The sequence below is a fragment of the Leuresthes tenuis genome, unplaced genomic scaffold (assembly GCF_036924035.1).
Source record: "Leuresthes tenuis unplaced genomic scaffold, fLeuTen1.0.hap1 SCAF_13, whole genome shotgun sequence".
Lineage (NCBI taxonomy): Eukaryota > Metazoa > Chordata > Actinopteri > Atheriniformes > Atherinopsidae > Leuresthes > Leuresthes tenuis.
Genome location: NW_027325367.1, coordinates 19,817,401 through 19,834,900, shown reverse-complemented (window position 1 = coordinate 19,834,900; position 17,500 = coordinate 19,817,401). Strand labels below are relative to the sequence as shown.

General features: G+C 41.5%; 1 protein-coding gene across 1 annotated transcript in view; it reads left to right on the top strand.

The window, feature by feature from the left end:
- Positions 1-15,832, top strand: part of vsnl1a (visinin-like 1a) — a 37,432-nt gene extending 21,600 nt beyond the window's left edge. Inside the window, exons 3-4 of the mRNA XM_072362473.1 lie at positions 11,845-12,060; positions 13,688-15,832. Of these exons, the coding sequence (XP_072218574.1) occupies positions 11,845-12,060; positions 13,688-13,885 (414 nt within the window). The 3' untranslated portion in view covers positions 13,886-15,832. The remainder of the gene's footprint in view (positions 1-11,844; positions 12,061-13,687) is intronic.
- Positions 15,833-17,500: the final 1,668 nt, after the last annotated feature.

Sequence of the window (17,500 nt, the reverse complement as noted above, 5' to 3'; positions counted from 1 at the left end):
CCTCTCATCTGGACGGAGTTGCTTCAGTTCTCTGGGGTTTGCAGCGTTGGTTTGTGCTCAGCCCTCTTAAGGTCTCACTACAGCATTTCAAGCAGCTTGAGGTCTGGACTTGGACTGGACCATTGCCACACCTTGATTCTTTTCTTTTTCAGCCATCCTGTTGTAGATTTGCTGTTGTGTTTGGGATCATTGTCCTGTTGCGTGCTCCAGTTTTAGCCCGGCTTTAGCCTATATTTTTGGTGTTCAGAGGAGGTTGTGGTGGAATGCAGGGTGTCCAGGTCCTGTTGCTGCAAAACAAGCCCAAATTATCACCGCACCACCACTGTGCTTGACAGTTGGTATGAGATGTTTGTGCAAATGTCCAAATGTGGTACTCTGTGTTATTACCAAACATATCCACTTTGGTTAAGTCTGGCTGCTTGGAAGATATCTATCTGTCTTTAATGTTTTTTCCACTTGTGAATACGCTTTCTCACTGTAAAATGAGGGGTGTTGCTCGAAAATGGCCTTTGCAATCTTCCTCAGATGGTTGGGCAGCAACAACATTGCTGATGTCTTTTCTCTTTGGTATTGTGTTAAAACACATCTGAATGCCCCAGACCAGCAAACTGCCCATACAGATGATGATCAGTTAATCAAGTGAATCTGATCATCAGCGCATCAGTGCTACTTACCCTGTTAACTCCTATGGAAAGTAAGGGTGGACTTAGTTTTTCATACACTGCTTCTGCATTTTGGTTTAGTTTTTGTTCAGTAACGGCATGGTGTCATATATTATGTACGTTGGTTTTAAGTAGATTGAAGCTTTTTATTCCCTTCGGATATGTAAAACCTTAAAACTGAAGCAGGTTTACTTTCACTTTCAAATTACTGAAATAAAAAAAAAAAGAAGGGGGAAATCAGAGCACTGGTAGCCAGCCAGCATAGCTATAATGTGGGTAATACAGTTGCTTTAAAAATGGGCCACAGACTTGTCTGTTACCCTTTAGTCTCCACGTGATGGGATTGCAGCTTGCTTTATGTTTTCATGCACCTCAGGCTCAGAATACACATTAAAATAAAATAAAAGACTCGCATATGGGGGAGATGATTTAAGCCATTCAGGCGTCTTGTTTGTGCTTCGGCTCTGTCTGAACGGAGCTGCAGCAGGGAGTACAAACACACCAACGTTTGCATGCAGATTTAGAGATGGGACCTTTCTCACGCGTGCACAGACACAGACGTGATTGAGCAGTTATGAATAATGAATTCACGCTCGGGGAGGAGAAGTCAAAGAGGTTCGATGAATCATGTGAAATGGAGGCACAATGTGAGTAATGAAGCATATTGTAGACATCCAGAGAAGACCCAAAGGAGGTTGCGTGCCGTGTTTTGTCATGTGGTGTATCCTCACTGTCTCCATTCCTCACACTACATCTCAATGTTGCCTCACTGCCATTGCTCCTTTGTTTTGTTTTTTTTTGTTTTTTTCATTCTTCCTCTCTGTCGCTGTCTTTTGGCCATGGCTGAGCTGGAGGTGCTCGCAGGCCGAATGGGAGCTTTTTAAAAGGCGACTTAAAAATGAAAATGAGTCTGCAGATTTATCTGACAAGCACTTAAGAGACGAGCCATTCCCGACACAGCACTGGTGAGGAGAGATAAGCAAGAAGGTTCTTCCTTTTTTTCTCTGGTGTTCTGCCTCGCTTTGAATTGCGTCACATGGAGCAGAGGGTAGCCCTCAGGTCTACCCGCCAAACCTAGCGGCCAACGGTGAATCACTCTCTGCCTCCGGACATCCTTGGCTGCTTTTTCGATTTTGACTTAGATCAGTCAGAAATGAGAAAGCATAAAAAAGTGGCCCCGGTGGAATGCGCCGGGCATGTCATTTTACATGTTAATGTGATGATAAATACCTTTTTTTTTATGTTTATGCATTTAGCAGACGCTTTTATCCAAAGCGACTTACAGATAGGCAGATGGGGTAAGGGGGTCTTGCCTAGGGACCCCTACTGGAGACAGTACCTTTCATACAAGCCTATGTCTATGCCTATGTTTAGCCTATGTCAATAACAGAGTGAGCAGTTCTGATTGGGATTATTGGAATTTTTCTGTGTGGGAAGCCTCCTCTACTCATTTCTTCCTCAGTGCCAATAACTGCTCTCTTCTCCATCCCTTACTGCATGAAATATGCCTGCACACTCAATAGTGCCATCTGCTGTTGTGCAGCCATGTACACGCCTCAGTGCAGAGTTAGTGCTGCCAGATGGGTGTTTTGTAACCATAGATAACCAGGGTCAGAGACATGTCCGTGCCAAATTCCTCTTAAATCACATGCTGCATGACTGGGAGGAATCTGTTTAAGCCAAGTCCTCTGTGTCACGCAGATATGCAGGAGCATCCTGTTCCTTGAAGAAAAAATCCTCAAGACTGAAGCTATATATGCCACACAGACACTAAAACAAGAAAAAGGTCAGATAGTATGTATTCTAAAGTCGACTTATTAGGAAACAAATCCAATTTTTTGGCCTTAAAAGATATATTTGGTTGTTTGAAGTTACATCAGACTCAAAAACTCTGACACAACACAATGCTGTCAACTTGTTTGGAATCACCTTGGTCTGATAATATCTCTATCAGTGAGATGTTCAGCTCTGTAGGGCGCTGTAAAGTCACAGACCCGGTTCAGAGAAGAATTACCCAGCCTTTGTCCACCCAACTTCCTAAACCTAAAATCATGCTGCGTTCAGTGTACCTCTGAAGTGAGAAGTCAAAGCTCTTTTTCTTGCGTTTTGCTTGACAGTTAACAATAAATATTAATCAGCAGTCATGTAGTTCACTTAAAAAAATGAATAAATAAGCTTAAAATCCTCCGCCAATATTTTGTCTGTTTTCCCAACAAGAAAATCCAACTTCTTGTTGTTCTGAGTTCCAATTTGTCATTGAATACACAACAGTCACTCAACTGCAGTTTTGCATACCAATAACCCCATCCATCCATTTTTGTACATTAATCCAACTCAGGGTCGAGGGGGGGCTGGAGCCTATCCCAGCTGTCATTGAGCGAAAAGCAGGGTTCACCCTGAACAGATTGCTAGTCCAACAAATCAGCCCCGCCCAAAAAAATCCTAATTGCATACCAGTGGAACTTTGCCCATATAAGCAACAGATTTTTTTTATTTTAGCTTCTATGAACATGTCTAAAATACAGAGTAATGGACCTCTATGTGAGCGAGGAGTTACAACATAATGTTTGATTGACATATCTAACCTGCCAGCTGGCTGTTAGCTTAGCTTAGCTTCCCTTTCTGTGGTGCATTATTTTCAAAAACCTAGCCCAGTTCATCACATCTGACAAGATTGTGCCTAAAGCTTGGTATACGCTGTGCAAGTCTCTACCATCCTGGATGAAATATGACCAACGTGAAAGAATCTATGTGATATCTTTGATTATGGCAAAAAAATGGCAAGCCAGAAGCCATGTCTGTATGATGTGTGCTCCAGCTCAGAAAATGACTGCACCAAGAAAGACGCAACAATATAAGAGAAATGACAACATCTAAATGAGTCACAAACCAGCAAACGCATTGATACACACTGTAGAAAACAGGGCAGTCATATTTTCAGTAAGTGTGCTTATAAAACCTGGTTTTATGGTTTGCTGTGTGTGCTAGTGTGAGCTCATAGGCTGGGTATTGTATGCTTTATCATACAGTAGAAACGTGCTTCTAAGGGTTATTGAGTGTAAATTGTTTCTAAATGTATGTTTGCATGGTCGCACAAAGCTCTATCATCGTTCTGATATAAGACACACCCCACTGAAATGAGGATTGGTAGTGGTGTCAAATGGCTCACTTCAGCCATTAAAACCATCAGCTATGAACAGAGCTGTAAAGTCAGGGTTGACCAAATGTTTTTAGTCTGTCTCTCTGTAGTAATTTGATTAAAGTGTGTCTCAAAGATGCCATAAAAACCTCAGAAAATCGGGTCTGCTTGTGAAAATAGGGCATAATGTCTCCAGCACAGTGGCCAGTGATAGACACACAATGTGCTTCACGCACAATGCTCACAGATATCTGAGTCACTTCTTCCAGATTCACACCGACTTCTTGCTAAAAGCCAACTGATTTACCTTCCTTAAAATGAAAATCCTCAAGACCGGCCAGCTTGATTTGGCAGCTCTAGTGATTACCATGGTAACAGCAAATGTGGTTTAATAATACATCAAACATTATTTGGGCAGCTTTGTCAGACACAACAGCAGCAACTGGTGTATGTGTTTACAACGAGGCCAAACTCCTGTTGTTTAACAGAAGAAAGTCAGATGATGGTAACTGCAGGGTCTTGCACAGTCTGGCTGCACCCTACTGTGAAGAGTAAACAAGGATTTTGGTGCTGATTAGAGAAAATGATGGTTGTACAGCATTGCACATATGCATCCCATATTGATAGGTGAGCCATCTTTGGAATGGCGGACTCATTCTCTACAAATAAAAGTTTGTATTCGGAGAAGTCATTTCAAATGAAAGTTAACGTTAAAAAAACCCAAACAAATCCTTTATTTCGATATCTCAATGAACATAATGTGTGAAAGATTCTTGTCAAAGAGCCTATCGATATACTGTCAGTAACTCATGGTTGAAACATTCTCATGAACAAAGAACTGCTAACTTTAGAGGCTTTGGTGATACTAATAGACACGTATGAAAGTAACAAGAGGATGATTAAACCCATATTAAGCAGAGCAAAGGGGGCTCGTGTGATTGTATGTTTGTGAATGTGTGTGTGTGTGGGTTTGCTCTGTCTGCGCGGACCCTGGAGGCTTGGAAGCAGCAGCCGCTACAGATTTGCTCTGGCTCCATTTCTGTTGCTTCCTGGCATGTCATTGCAGTTTATGTAAGAGCACATGCAGACATTGTTTCTCTCAGTCAGACACGCGCACACACAACCAGAGACTCACACTGGATTATGTACATTTTCCCTCTCTTTCTCCCTCTCAAGCCCTGTAACTTGTGTTCTGCTCCATGAAGCAGTATCTATGCAGTGCTTTGACAAAGCTGCTGGGTAAACAGCCATGTGCAGGGACTGCCACTCCTTTACGGCCAAGGTCCCGTGAGTTTGCTTCTCCAAATAAGCCTTTGCCGCATCTGACAATATTAGCAAAGTGATGCTTGAAACATAAGGCATTATTTACTCAGCTCTCTGTGTAATTCCACCACAGTGTAATTATGGAGAGCATAAGAGACAAGTCAAAGCTTAAGTCTAATCTGTGCTTGTCTGCTAGGGAGATGACTAGATAATAGCACATCTGCTTGGTACTGCAGGATGCTTGAGAAAATGTTTCATTTGGAACTAATCCTGCAGGTCGTGGTAACATTTATTCACGGGGCGTAATTATGTTGAACCATTACTGTTGCTTAGTGAGAGAGGGAATCCAAGGACAACAAGGCTATGAAATGTGTTCAATGCATATATTTGTGTGTGCGTGTGCACTCGTGGTTTCAGTGTGTGTTTCTGCACATGGAAGCAGCAGGTGGAACAATATGGAGCCAGATAGATTTGGACTCAGTTGATGTAAAACTGAGGAACATACGTCATAGCATGGCATCGACTTGGCAGCAGTCCAGAACAGGCTCTATGGAAGAGTGAATGCATGAATGATCAGATATAAGGTAATCTACTGGGAGTGCGTGTGTGTGTGTGTGGTTTGGTGTTAGTGTAGGCCTGCAGGCCATTGACCTTCTTTTCTGCTCCCTTTGTATAAATAAATAAAGATACATTTGATATATATATATATATATATTACATTACAGCACTTTAGTTACACATTAAGGCCACTAGAGGGCACTCTATATTAATTTGGGGGGGGGTTGGGGTTCCACTGAGGTGCTAATCCAGTTAGGTTTATCACAGTGCTGACTGCTTAAGGTCTCAGGCAGTAGAATTTAAAAAGCTGGAACGTTGCTCAGGAAAAACTAAGTCAATAAATGTAGTCATTATGATGTTAAGAACTTAATCGTTTCCATATGGGAGGTGTATGCTCGTCTACCTTCTGAAAATAAATCAACGATTACATGGATATTAGATTAGGCTTTACAGAGAGGTTTTTTCCCCCCAATCCAATTGAGTATTTCTCTCCTGCTCTAACCTTTTTATCAAATATGATTACTTGCTGCCCCAAAAACCCGAGATGATGATGGCCAAAGGCCAGACTCAATGTTAAAATGCTCACAAATCAGCGGTGGACTGAGTTCACTTATGTTCAGTCAACCGCAGCTCACTGTAATAGCTGCATTGGTCCACAGCTCAATACATTGCAGTTTCATTTTAAAGACTCAACAATGGCACAGTGATGACTTTATCACTTCCCATAGAGAGAATAAGCTTATGTCTCTCTTCCATCATTACGTTGATGTTCAACGTCTTCATTAATTTAGCAATGCACTGACATTCATGCTCCACCTCATGATGCATTTCCCTGGATCATAACGTTCGCATTCCTTATCTCACTACGTATGTCCACCGTACATGTCTCCTAAACGCTTGTAAGGAGGAAAGGAAACCTTGCCACCTCACAATCTGGGTTGTGATAGTTCAATGTTTTTTAGATGGGAGCAAAGGTACCTATTACACATTTTCTGCTTAAACTAAGCTAGCCAGCTTAGTTTAACGTCCACTTCCCATATTTTTCCAGAGCTCACCACTGTATCTTGCATTCCTACTCTGTGAAACAATTTTTCTCAGTTGTCATGGAGATTAATGTATTCTAATTAAAAAGCTGTGGTTGAAAGCTCAGGAGATGCCAATCGAACATTTACATAACTGATCAAAATGATAGATATCGACATAAAGCAATTAGTAAAGTAGCTGATAATGTTATCAAGAAATCAATATTAATTATTAATTATTATTAATTCCTTATTGATGGTCCAAGAAATTTGTAAATCTGATTGCAGGATGTGTCGGTTCTTTGAAAATCACCTTCAAACGACATCAGTGAGGATGCTGAAGAGAGTTAGAATGAGCCTTGAAATAGTTAATGTGCTTTCTGATCACTCCAGATTCTGGGGGTTTACATTAAAAATAACTGTTTTGTTTCTTAGATAACAGTAATCCAGTTAAGGCAGTTCCCAAACTGCAACAGAATGTCAGTGTAGTAAATACATCCTAATTGCGTTCAAGTCACGACCCGCATGCTCATAGCTCGGAGCTTTTAAGCTGCACTACATCTGTCCAGCTTAACTGGTATCTGGAGTTCTGGCAATGCGTGTGGATCAAAACTAGTCTTACACTGAAGTTATTTTCTTATCAAACTGAAGTGATTTGTTGCCTGTAATTGATGAGCTCAGTGGAGGCTTGCTGTTGAATCACTTCTTTGTGCTGTTTCACACTGTTTTGAGCTGTAAACTCAGCCGTTTCATGAACTTGCAGTCAGTCACTCTTCTGTTCGTGTGAAACGGCCTTCAGTTGAGTGTGACCAGTGAAGCGTCCCTCTCTTTTGCATTTTCATTTTCTCTCGCCGCCTTTCTTGTCTTTCTTTTTCTTTATTTCTCCTTTCCCTCCTCTCTCCTTGGCCTTCCCTCTCTTAGCTTCTGGACCAACACCAGTGCCAGCTTGCAGGCTGATTATGAAGGCTTTAATGTTCCATTTAACAGCCTTGTGTTTTGGGGTTATCTGTGTGTGTGTGTATTTGCGCGCGTGTGTGTGTGTGTGAAGAGCTTGGATGTAGGGGCGGAGTAGCTGTTAGACATAATATGTCTTGCTATATACTCTCGCACTCACAAACATGGTGGCATTAGCCCAAATTAAACCCCATGTGCCTGCCTGGCCCCACAGTGGACAGAAGCAGTCTGGCGTTCAGCCTGTGCTTTGATGTCAGAATCCAAACAGCCATATCAAAAGGCCATGAAAGGAAATAGGGACCAGATCAGGGAAGAGCTAAAACCAACTGGAAATGTTAACAGCCTAATATCTGTGGCTGTTAAGCCCTGACTGGGTCATTTTGGGTGCTAAATGGTAGATCGTTTCGTTTCTTATGTCCACAGCAGTTGCTGCTTTTTTTCTTTCGCTCCATTTTCTTTCTACATAACAAAAGGGTTTCATAACTTGCCAGATTGTTAAGACGCTGCAGAGGCTTTCTCTCCCCCTCCCATCACTTAAACGTTTCTCCCGCACCACTTCCCTGACACTTTTCTTCCTTCCTGTTCTCACATCGTTCCGTCCGTCCACGTGCCTCCTCCACTCCACTGGGGCCGGGCAGATGAACTGCGGCAGGGCCATGGGAGGGCGGGGAGGCGGCTTTCGTAAGAAGGAAGCCACATTACATTTGTGCAGAAAGTGTGCTGTGCATCCTAACAGCTTCACGCTGGTCCTCCAAGTCCTGAGGGGGCTTCCTTGCTTAAATTAGATCGGTCTCTCCGCAGCAGACGGATTAGATATGGGGCCTGAACTAGAAGTCTGGGCTGTATCTCTGCCATGTTGCGTTTGTCACTTTCTCTGTCACGCTCATTTTAGACTGCCTCTCCATCTCGTCTTCAATGCTTTCAGTCTCTCCTCCTGTCTTTGCTTGTTGACACTCACCTCCCCCACATCACTTTCCCTTCTGTCATTACTTCTCTTAACTTTTCACTGCAGTCTGATCAGTTTGCCACTGCAGCAGAATTCACATGGATAATTCGCCCATCTGCAGTGGGAGGGATCTCATTGCAGATGGGCCGCGTTACAGGCTTAACTGACTTAAACTGTCTTACCCTTTCATTCTGCAGTCTCCTTTGCTATTAGGATGGTGATGGTGATGCCCCCCCCCCCGTTGAGACTTCAGACATTTTGCGCATGCTGGAGGTGTTACTTTCAGGAGAGGGCAAGGGAGCATCCTCGCTTTTTACTGTGTGTGATGAGACCGTCTGTCACACATGGACAAAGACCCTGTGTGGAGTAGTCGTGCCTAAACAAAAGTACACGGGTTTGATGGCATGGTGCATGAACTAAAAGCAGATCTTATTTTTCTTTTCTTTTTTTCAGGTCAAAGTTTTTGCTTCTTTTTTGGAGATAACAGTTGCTCTGATCAGTTTTTTTTTATTGTCAATCAGTGCAGTGGATTTGCAAATACTGATCTGATCTACAGTATCTACAGTATCTACAGTACTTTAATGCCACATCTTTTTGCGATTTTATTTGAGTTTACTGCCCCAACTCCATCATTGTGATTTTTGCTCACCACTCTTATCCAGATTATCTATAGTTGGGACATGCAGTGACAAACTTTTGAAAACCTAACAACTGTCTAGTCAAAAAAAAAAAGGAGAAATCAGCTATTTTGTCACACACAGTGTGGTTTGCTCCGATTAAGCAGGTGTACAAAAGCCTACTTATGAATAAATGCGTGAGCCAGCTCAACTCCCAAAGTGATGCGATATGATTTTTTAAACTCACAGTCCAATTCAGTTTATAAACTGCCAAAATCACAACAAATGACATCTCAAGGCACTTCAAAAATACTTTCCAACTCAAGCTAATTGCATCTAATTAATTGTGATACGATCATAATCCAATCAAATCTAATTTGCAGCAAAATTGCTAGCAAGCTGTTTCTGTTTCCGTCAAAAAAGCTCTAACAATGTAGGTGTTCAAACAGTAAGTAGTCAAAGTTAGCAACTAAAGAAGTTGGCACCTAAAATGTTAGTCATTTTTACCATTATGGTGGGCCTAAAAGCATCCATATGACGGCCAAGTTGCTTTGTGTCCTCTAGATGTAAAATGCTGCCACTTTTAGCCATAAGTGCCCATATATGTGTATCTATAATTTTTTTTTTCTCTCTGTATCTGAGCGCTAGCTCCTTTTTTCAATTACAAAGTGTGAATGCGCTAAAGATTTGCTAATTTTCAGAATGATCCTCCTTTATTATGCAGCCACTATTTTAAAGCTCTATTTTGTCACTCTAACGAAGAAGCCACTCGGCCGGGTTCTACTGAACTGTGTTGTTTTATCACCATCCGGGCTGCAAGTTTGCTCTCAGTTTCTCATTGAACTTTCACGTGATTGAGTGCTTCTTTAAGGAGATGCTGGGACCGAGCACTTGGCAGTGGTCTGCAAGCCGTCTTCAACTAAGGAAAACACTGCATGTCCTACATACCCATAGATAAGAATTTCACATTAAAAGGTGATAATGTTTCAGAATTGTGTTAAGAGCAACTTTCTACGGTCTACAAGTTGGCCAAAAACATACCTGAAACAATTTAACCCTGCAAATGTCAAAAGAAGCAGAATATCTGGACATTAAAATGAGAAAGGGACTAGATTTGGCCATGCTTAACAAACTCTCTGAATATGGATGAGAAAAAAAAACGAGGGACGTTAGAGAAAGTTCATGAGCATCTGACTCATTTTGTACAGTGAGTGTATTTCTTATTTTGTACATTATGCCATATTTTGTACATATATCTTTTTTAAAGCTAATTTTTCACTGGATTATTCAGCTACCACACTATTCAAAATTCAGAAACTAATCCCCCTGAAGTAGTCGAGCGTTATGGACTATCTCTTTCAATTGGTTTTATTTCCTTGATGATGGCTGAAACAATCCTTTATTGACACAAGCCTTGTTTCCACAAGTTTTTACTCGGGAGGTCAAGTGGCGGGCTTCATTTTATAAATCGCTCAGTTTCTCATGGCCAACCCCATTTGCAGTTGGCGGTAGATGATGAGCCAAGCTGGAGCTTAGTGTTTTTTTTTACAGCCTCTGCAGTAACCACTAAACCCGTGTTCATGCAGTGATGGCCTGGACGGCTTGACCTATAAACACAGAGGAAAGTTAAGTTTCAGACATAACTGATTGATAGTGTTTTCTTGATTTTAGTTTCTCACCTCTGGGGCACCACTGCCCTGTTGATTGGTTTTATTGGTCTGGACGTAAAAGGCAACAATGCGTGTTTTGTATGTCAATATATCATCGTCTGTATGCCAGCATCCTCTCTGTCCCTGAGATGCTTTCAGACAAACTAGTACGTTAAGGGTTTTCTACCAAACACTCCAGTTATTTGACAAATTGAAATTCAGGTCAGGCTGCAGGAGGAAATTAAAGAGATCAGCAAAGTGATTACAAAATATTAGAATTTAATAGTACGACAGTGAGGTTATGGGGTCAGGCAAACCAAAAAGACACTGTACAGCATCAATTTAGACTCAAGGTGACACCCACATATGCAATATGTTTAAAAAACACTTAATCTAGTTTTAACCGATATGAATTTATCAGATAGCCAACCTGTGTATGGGCGCAGCACCGAAATGCCGCTGTGGAGAGCTCTGACTGAAACGTCCATGTAACTGGAGGACCTCTATCCAAGTCAAATAGATTATGTGTGTGTGTGTGTGTGTGTGTTTGTGTGAACTCATAGCAGCAGAGACTCTGACCTTCCTGATTAGAGGCTCGCGGGGAAAAGATGGCCTCACTCTCGGGGATCAATGAATACTAGAATGTAATTGTTGTTGCCAGTTCTCGGAATAAAATTCCCATCTATCTCCATGGATAGACCGGAGGCTGTAAACAGTTTGAAGGGACAAATTTTGTTTTAGGTGGATATACATCCCTACAGAATAAATGGTTGCGTGAAACCAGATCGATACTGGATCAGGCTGGGAAATCGAACTTAATTAAATCTTTTTAGACAATCAGTGTCTTGCCTGTTTGTAAATGGAAATTCTTCTTTGTCATTATGTACTCAAGTAATACCATTTGTTTTCATTATTCTGACACCTACGAAAGGCTGAAAGCTGTATTCAAGAAGCAGGACCCAAGGCTGCAATTCTAAATTACTCAAGTAAGACATAGAAATGTCATAAAATGTATATTTGCTGTTTCTTTACAGTTCTTCCCTTACGGCGACGCATCCAAGTTTGCCCAACACGCCTTCAGGACCTTCGACAAGAACGGCGATGGCACCATCGACTTCAGAGAGTTCATTTGTGCGCTTTCCATCACATCACGAGGCAGCTTCGAGCAGAAACTCAACTGGGCCTTCAACATGTATGACCTGGACGGAGACGGCAAGATCACGCGGGTGGAGATGCTGGAGATCATCGAGGTATCACAGCAAAGTCGAAGGGATTTGACTCAGCCCTGCTAAGAATTAGAGAGAATTATAGCACTCACATCTGAACACTGCACATGATGCGAGAAGTTGTAGTCGCCAGCTTACAATGACTGAATATATCTATAGAATAAAGTTATCTTTTTGGATTTTGTTTCCTTTGGATAAAGCCAGGCGAGCCTTCTCAGCCGCCGCGCTACACCGGGCCAATCAGCTGCAGGCCATAGCTTCATATTTGTCAAACAGACAATCGATAATCTCAATTAACTCTTCAATGTTTCCCAAAATGGCTCTAGTGTTCAAGACTGCTGGTCTTGTTTGCTTTATATCTTACATATATATGTTAGAAAAGATTCTTCTGTACCTAACCTTACAGCACAGATTATTTAGCCTCCGGGGCCTGTTAAGGCACCAGTTATTTGGAAATTTAAAGAAAATGAAACAAAAGGCAAACAGAATGTTTGGAGCATACCCATCGGGAAACTTTTAATGCTCAAGGAAGCCACATCATGTCTTTCTGTGTGCTGGTACATCCAAGTCAAAGCAATCCTTTTGTTTGATCAGGAATGAGTACAGGTTGAACAGATTGTTAGAGTTGTGGTCTATCAGGTTGATTTCTGACCTGGTTCATGGATAACATGAGAGATATGAGTTATTTCTCCTAAAATATACAGTAGCTCTTCAGGTATATTCAGCATTTGAGAAATGATTTCCACATACAGCCTCTGGCTTCACTAAAATGTCTAAAATGTCCTTCATAATAATGTCCAAGTCGCAATTATTTTGCACCCTTAGCTTGATGTTGGGTCCATACTGTAAAGAATAGGAGAAACTTCCAGATGAGGGTTTATTAAGCTTGTTAGGTCATTCAAAAGTAGATGTGAGCCTGCCATTGCTGTTAAATGTTGTGTACATGAGTCCTAACATGATCAGTCTGCAGTACATTGTAGAGAGCGTTCCTGATTTTCTTCTGCTCCTCTTCTTCTTTGGTATATTGGTTTCTGAATGGAGATAAATCCACTTGCATGTGTAGACTGTGTTTTTTCTGCCACGTGGTTACAAATGTGGGCAGCACATGGTCAGCTGCTGTGAGTATGAGGAAATTTACATGTACAGAAATCCAAAAGGGTCACAATTCACCAACTTTGCCAGCTGTCCAAATTGCCATCTGGTGTGTATTTAAGGTGTTTAATAAATGCCATTAGCTGTTGAAAAGGCTAATAGGTGTTGAATAAGCGCCACCTTACGTGACACTTTTCAAATTCCAGGTGGCACTATTTAACACCTAAAAGTGAAAGGGACCCTCTCGGTTCTCCATACATAGAGGCTTTGCAGCCAAACAGATGTGCAAAGCATGAATTCTTTTGGAGTGAAGTGTCTGAATACTGAAACAGTTTATTCAAGTCAAGAAGCTCCAACAATTAGATTTGGCACAGTTAGTTAGTTAGTTAGTTAGTTAGTTAGTTAGTTAGTTAGTTAGTTAGTTAGTTAGTTAGTTAGTTAGTTAGTTAGTTAGTTAGTTAGTTAGTTAGTTAGTTAGTTAGTTTGTAGAATCAGCTCTCACCTTGGTGTGTGTTTGTTTACCTAACGAAGGAACTGAGTACCTCTATCCCCCCTGCAGGCAATCTACAAGATGGTTGGCACAGTGATCATGATGAAAATGAACGAGGACGGCCTGACGCCTGAGCAGAGGGTGGACAAGATCTTTTCCAAGATGGATAAGAACAACGACGACCAGATCTCCCTGGAGGAGTTCAAAGAGGCGGCTAAAAGCGACCCGTCCATCGTATTACTGCTGCAGTGTGACCTCCAGAAATAGGCCGGAGTGCAAGCGGAGCGCTCCACCAGCCGCCACGGACTGCACAGAAGAATTTCATGTTCCATTCAGTTTGCAGCTATTTCCACTGAAAAAAAAATGCTTGGACTACCTTTCAATGGATCTGCTTCTTGTGTTTGAAACACTCGTGTGCATGAGAATGTTATTTGCTATAAAAAGATCTACACACAACATACGACAGTGTGTGGGTGCGCACTCACACCCCAGACACGCTCACATTACATACAGACACGCACACAAGTCTCTCACTACGCATAAACACCTCGCACAGATATATAGATATATAAATATGAATATATTCAAATTATTTAAAGATCAACTGCCAAAATGTGAAGTGTGCAAAATATTTTCCATACAGTTTCATTCTACTGGAGCTTGCGCATCAGTGATGTGCTACGTTGAATTTGCCGCTACCCTATTTATTGTTCCGAGTTTACCGATGCTAGCTGTATGTGTTTCATAATATTGAGTAACGTCAACTGAACCAAGTTCCTACGATAACGTACCCGACTCCAACAAGACATACTATCCATCTTGTCCAATATTAGCTCGAAAACAGATGGATCAGCGTTCGTCCAACTTTTTCTCCTGAAACATGCTTGTACCATCAGTAATTACTATAAACGTAGTTAATTTGCATGCCTTTAGGTTCTGCCTTAAAGATCTAATTTTCATCTGGCGACTGAAGACAGAGAGCCTTATCAACGCAGTGTAGTACTCATGGGGAGAAGATTTTTACTAACTGGGGAGAGATAAAAAATCATCACACTGCAGTAGGTCCTCCTACAAGTTATTGTCATATGGGATGTACATTTTGTGATCTGTTGAGAACGTCTTTCTTTTGACTGCTTTAACTGTGGGAGCATGTTTCCTTGTAAATTAGCTGTGCTATACGTTGCTACGAAATAAATCCCTGCCCCGTGTGCGTTCAACCACACTCTCTCATTACAAATTAGCAGACTGCATCTTATACAACAGAGATAAATTGGCATATTTTTTTAAGCAAACAGACTTAAAAGCCAGTGAGATCAAGTAAATCAAGATTCCCTGATGAAAGCAAAAGCTAAGATTAGAAAAGAGAAGAAAAATATGTTCATAAATAGTTGGAAGCTATGTTTTATGCTACTATCGCATCCATATTTAATTCCAAGTAGCTCACAGGTTGCATATCATTACATTAAGTTTATTGGAGCTTTCTTAGATTGTTTGAGTGTTGAAGAAAAATCAGAGATAAGTCTGTAACTTTCTTGTTTGTCTTCAGTGGAAGTAAATGAGTGCTAAATTAATGAAAGTAGCAGTGGACGGCATTGCATCACACACTCTGAATACTAAAGGACAATCTTTAGTGTAAAATCTTGCGTTTAGTGGGTTGGACAATTCGCCCTCCTAAATCCTTCAAAGTACTTCTCTTTTACCAATCAGTCACTCTTTTTGTACTTTTTTACTCCCCTCTCTCACACGTACTGATGCAAACCAAATGTAGAGAAATTCAGTGAAGTGTGGTACCTCCGAAGAGTGTCTTGGAAGCAACCGCTTGTATCCCTAGATAGTTTTGCCTGGCCCTGACATATTCCAAACTGCTTGAATATTACCAATGTTTTATGAGCTATTGGGAGGATGGAAAAGATGCGACATGTCATAATATACAGTACTGCAATAAAGATACATCGTACCAGTCCATCATCATCCCTCAGCAGTGTGGATTGTCCCTGTCAAGTTTCTAATCTGAACTTCTTTACATGAACATCTTTGGCCAAATCATGTTTCTAATTACAACTCTGTTATTACTATTTCTGCTATCAAGATACCAAATGTAAGCAATGGCGACCGTGTACAAGGATTCTTTTGTAGCATGTATTGTGTCCCTGACGACATGGCTGCACTACTCCCTGTGTTGTGATTTAATCTAATAAAAGGAACTCTATGGGCTGTTGTCTCGTCTGATAACTCGACAAACCTTCTTCTCAAGTCCCACAATCCTGTGAGACGAGCTCAAGCACCTCTTCATCATGAGAGGTGCCATGTTCCTAACTTGAGCTTAAAGCTAATGTTAGCTAGCACAAGGTGGAAAATCGGTGGACCTTTTGCCATTTTCACATATTTTTATCTAACTACACTGACCTCTTTCAGGTGGTAACCAATGCTTTGAACTAATTCTCATTTTGAACTGTAAAACCATATTTTTAGTTAACTACTTCAACTGGTTATACAAACTTGAAGCTAACTGTTTGAATGTTTATCCATTATTTCGGTTAAATTTTGTTTAGAACAGTCAGTGGATTCAAATCAGACCAGAGTCAAATGAAAGAATTTGAATCACAGATTGATCGGACTTGCCTCAATTTTGTCACGAGTCACACTTCGGGATGTATACTCATGACTACATCTGCTTCTCATTACACAGTGGATAGTGTCCTGGGGCATCACCTCCCAGGCCTGGACAGTCTGTGGTGCTACTTGGCAGCGCTGGATAATGCGAAAAATAATGTGTGAAGGGTTCTCAGTTGGATTCAGGGCTCAGGCTCATGAGCAAGTGGCATCAATGCCTTTGACATCCAGGAAATGCCAACAACCATGGCCACATGAGGGTGGGTGTTGTTGTGAACCTGGAGGAAAGTCATGGCAATCTATGGCAGTCTAAGCAGCTGTCAGGGTGTTGTGGGCGAGCACATGAAGGTTTGTGCAACCCTGTGAATATACCCTGTGATATACCTCCCGAGACCATCGCCAACTCAGTTCTGTTGGATGACATTGCATTCAGCACCATGTTCACCACGGCCTCTCCAGACTCTTTCACACCAGTCACATGTGCTCGGTGTGAACAGAACAGGGTGCCAACAGCGAAAACTGCCAATTCTGGTCTTTTTTTAATGCTAATTGAGCAACAAGATGCTGGGGCTGCAAGTGTAGGCCACACCAGAAGATGTCAGGCATCCATGCCACCTGTCTGTTTGGTCCGAAACCTGCGCAGGTGTAGCCTGCTGGAGATCATGTCGTAAGGCTGTGGCAGTGCCAACACCATAAAACCATTCCCTTTTTGGGCGATTGTCATGCTGTTTGACTCTCCTGTCCACATGCTGCTGATTTCATTTGTACCAAACCTTAATAACTAATAACTGATTCAGAAACACTGATGGACAGATTGATATCACAGATGTATAACTGACTTTTATGAGCTGTATATTCAAACCATTTAGACATACCTTCCTTATTCACAAGTCCATTACTAATTACACCCCACCCTCCTCTTCTGTTTACTCAGCATCTCTACTTATAGTATAAATAATTCTAATAATGGCCACTATTATTTGCCCCAGTACAGAAAGCTTGTATTGAAAAGTGAGCTACTTTTTACCACAGGTCAGTATCCCAAAAATAATGCCTATGTGCAACCACCAGATGTCCCAATTGAGGCATATTCTTTTTTGTTCAAATTTGTACAGGGATGGTTTTACTCATACAAATATTTCTCTGGTGACATCATTTATTTTCACATGGACAGAAATAGAAGGAAGTGGGAACACGGTAACGTTACACAGAAAGACTTTTCTGTGTAAATGCCTGCAGCAGTTACTCATCAGCACCACCCCTCTGGCT